General features: G+C 37.7%; 1 protein-coding gene across 1 annotated transcript; it reads right to left on the reverse strand.

The window, feature by feature from the left end:
- Positions 1 to 1142: 1142 nt before the first annotated feature.
- LOC120290652 (disease resistance protein At4g27190-like) lies at positions 1143 to 3656 on the reverse strand. The gene has a single exon (XM_039307003.1). The coding sequence runs from the start codon at positions 3654 to 3656 to the stop codon at positions 1143 to 1145; it is 2514 nt and encodes an 837-aa protein (XP_039162937.1).
- Positions 3657 to 4211: the final 555 nt, after the last annotated feature.

The following is a 4211-nucleotide window of genomic DNA, read 5'->3' on the forward strand; positions in this document are numbered from 1 at the left end:
CCTACAATTTTCCATACTTACTAAATGAAGGTCGTATAAATTAAGGTTAATACCCTGAAAAATCCCAACCTAGTAGACGTGTGATAAATTTACCCCAAACTAATTTTTTGACAATGAAAAACCCTAAACTAGTATACATGTGACAAATGTACCCTAATTGACCACAAAAAACCCTAAACTAATTTGTTCGACTGCCAAAAACCCCAAAATAGTATATTTGTGACAAATAAACCCTTTGTTAAATTCAATTAATACCACCAAAAACACAAAAATTGTACAACCATGACATACGAAGAGTAAAATCCCAAATTAATTATCATGTGTCATTAAACTTAGCAATTCGATAGTAAAATTTAACAGAAACTAACAGAGAGTAAATTTGTCATAAGTGTACCAATTTATCGTAAATTTGTAAAAGATGTATCTATTTGGGGTTTTTGACGGTCAAAAAATTAGCTTGTGATAAATTTGTTACATATGTACCAGTTTGAGTTTTTTTCAGGATATTAACTTTATAAATTATATACTTTCTTTAAGTTACGATTATATCCATAACTGTATATGTATACACTAAACCACAAAGCAATGATAAACTTTTAGATTACTTAAAAAATTGATACATCGTATGGTGCTAACCTAACACATATGAAGTGAGATGTAATTAACTAATATAGATGTTTTTATGCATTCAAATATCACATAGCAATTACATTTTGAAAAATTAAATCATTAGTTTGTCTTAATTAAAAAAAAATCTTTATATGTGCTATTAGGCTCCTTTATAATACCCAGGCAAAACGTATCACAATAGTACGCACCCACATATAAAAAACAAATTGAGATTTCTCTAAAGTAAATATTACAATGTGTTTATAAATCAAATTTTTAAGTAATCACATTCGAATAAAATCAACACTTCATAACACAAAATACTAAACTATCCAAATGTCGCTAAATGTTTATTTTTTTTCGTATAGTTGATAAATGCATATTAATTTGTCAAATTACACGAAACACCTTACATTGCATCTCCGAACTAAATATCTCAGCAAGTCAATTGTTTTTATAAAGTCCGTACAATTTGTGGGAACCAAATCAATTGAAGGCAATGTTTATTTGTAACTCATGGATCTTACGACTAGCTAGAGAAAATTTTCTCCAATTAGGATGATTTCGATGGAGGAAAATACAACCATTTTAGGAAACATGAAATTTACCTGTTGTTTGTTGAAGAGTACAACTGAATGGCCCATGGCTTTATAGAAACTTGTCATCTCTGGCAAGTTTTGTAATATTAGCCTACGCAAATTCCATGACTTCACTTTGGGATCAGCATCTATTTCATCTCCGTCTTCATCTGCCTCAACATCTGCAATAATTTGCTTCATCAAGTGGCATCTACTTATTTCAATGTCTTCTAGTTGCAAGAATATTCTCATCATGGACGAAGGAAACAAATGTTTGATTTGACTACAGTTATCCAATTTCACGATCTTTAATTTGCTAAAGGATTCTAGGGCAAGATGGCCACCACAAATCTTCTCCAAGTTGTTTAGATTCTCGAGAAACAACGATTCCAATCTCGTAAATGCAGTGCACTGGATATCCTCTGTGGAGTGAACAACGTATTGAAGTGAGGGGCTATTTCGTATGTGAAGATGCTTCAATTCGCGAAAACCTTCGGAGCACAAATCATGTATGCTGTGATTATCTCGCAATCCTGCCAAGTGGAGATCTTGTGTTCTTTGCAAACATCTCTGCACCCACTCTTCATGAAGAAGATTGCCCGAATCTAGCTTGAGCTTTAAAGTTCTGGATTCTTCGTATTCAACTGACCAATCCCAAACGTCCCCCATTAGGATTTTATACTTATATAGTTTCCCAAATGGCAGGTCTCTTGAGAGATTGGCTGGATGAGGAATGGCAATGTATAAAGTGCTCAACTTATTCATGTTCTTGAACTCAGCGAGGCTAGCGTTGCTTCGTGGGGTTTCATCCTCAGCCTCCCACTGATCAAAACTGTTTTGCATATACAATTCTTCTAAATTAACCAAGCTTTCAAGCACACCGGGTTCAATAACTTTGAGCTTGGTGCAGTCTCTCAAGTCCAAAAATCTCAATTCTATTAGTTCTCCCATTTCTTTGGGCAGCCGAGCAATTGTAGACTTGAGGAAGCTTAGGAACTGCAGTCCTTTCAGCTTTCTAAGAGCGGTCACATCCTTCAGATGGCAGCGATCAAGACATAGTGATGACAGGTTTGCAAGGAACTCAATCGACAACGGTAGAGAGGTAAAAGATAAGCCAGTCAAGTCCAAGACTTGGAGCTTCTCCATAGATTCGAAAAATGAGTCAGGCATTTCGAGAAATGGGTTGTTTTCGAATAACAGAAGAATCCTCATGTTTGGGCAATCCAATTGTTTAGGAAGTTCTGCAATGCCAACATAATGGAAGGACATTGCGGTGCATTTTTTAAGATCATACTTTGACCATTCTTTAAACCCAAAATCCTTTTTCCCAATCAAGGCGTTCCATTCCGTGTCAATAAATTTGTCATGCATAGAGATGGCCACATCAACAAGTAAGTCATGCATCCTCAACTTTTTTAGGTCATAACTACCTAGCAACAAAGAAGAGTTCAGTAGGCAACGTAGATCTATAATCAATCTATCTCTAGCATTTTCGATGGTCTTGCTAATTGCTTTAAATAAACCCAAACCCATGCAGTAGACTAGGGTATCCCTTATAGAAGATCTCCCAGAGTCTAGAGCACAAATTAAGAACAATGATCTGATCCTCTCATCTTCTAAGTCATTGTAATTTAGTTCCACTATTGATTTTACCCTCGACCCTTCTATATTGGTCAAAGCATTCCTCCATTCAGCCAAGTCTCCTCGCTTCAACCTTTTTGCCATCGAGAGAATCAAAAGAGGCAAGCCTCCACAATTCTCGACCACTCTATCCACCAAGTTCTTAAATTCAGGGTCATTAACTTTGTCCCCCACTGTCCTTTCAAAAAGTATTCGTGCTTCTCCATGCTCTAACTCATTGAGTCGGAATTCCTGATCAGAACCCATCTCAATGTACAAGACATGTCGGTATCTAGACGTTAGCAACAGCTTGCAGCCTCTTACTTTATTATCGTATGCACAAGGGATTCCAACTTCCTTCAACTCTAGCTTTGTCCACAAATTATCTAAAATTATGAGAATCTTTTTCTCACAATCTTCCTCTAACCTCTTGCACAAAATATCTGCTCTCCCACGAGTAGTTTCCTCATTCACTAGCTTCAGACCTAGTGCATAAGCGATTTCTGCTTGAATTGTTTTTAGATCTGGATTGCGTGATACATTTGTCGTGGCAACCACATCAAATAACTGCTCTTCTTTAACTCGCCTTTCTACGTCCTCCATAAGCTTGGACTTACCAACCCCACCTGGTCCATACACCCCAATCACACGGACCTTGTCATCAATTATAGCCTTAATTACATCCTCTGTGATTGAAGCCCTCGACTCCAGCACATCTTCCTTCCCGTTAGCAGATCTTCCAGTAGAAGTGGTAGCAGTGACGATTCCTATGGGAGTATTCTCATAATAGACCTTTTGGAAGATACTATTTTTGCTTTCCTTATGGAGTCCTTGAATGACTTGAGTCATCTTCTTCGCCTTCTTGCCAATTGGATGGCGCACCACAGGGTTGGGAAGCCACCCACAGAAGCAAGCATTTTTTGCACTTTGTTACAGTTTAACAAGTTATCTGCCTTCTCAGTCTCCTCCTTCACACTCGTCAACCAATTCTCAACATACTTGTGTGTAGGTTTTCCGTTATACATGGCTTCATTGACGGAGCTCTGCACCCATTCCCTCGCAGTCTCCAGGTCCTTGACTCCATTTTCGAGATCTTTGATGTAGCTCTTGTAGCGTAGCACGTACCCAAATTGGCGTCCAATGGGAGCAAACAGGCACTCGAGGAGTTTCGACACTATATTTGATGCAATGGAGGTAGCAAATGTCTCGCCCATAATTTCTTCTTTAATTTCCACAATTTCCTTTTTCCCCCTCTTTTGATTTCTCTTACTGAAAAGAGAACAGAACTAACCAGTTAGAACTGTGAAACAAAACCACAAAGAGAGAGAGAGGGAGAGAGAGAGAAGAGCCTGGAGTGTACGGAAGCAAGAGCGATGTCAATAAACAGAGACTGAGGAATATCAG

Source organism: Eucalyptus grandis, chromosome 2, assembly GCF_016545825.1.
Source record: "Eucalyptus grandis isolate ANBG69807.140 chromosome 2, ASM1654582v1, whole genome shotgun sequence".
Classification (NCBI taxonomy): domain Eukaryota; kingdom Viridiplantae; phylum Streptophyta; class Magnoliopsida; order Myrtales; family Myrtaceae; genus Eucalyptus; species Eucalyptus grandis.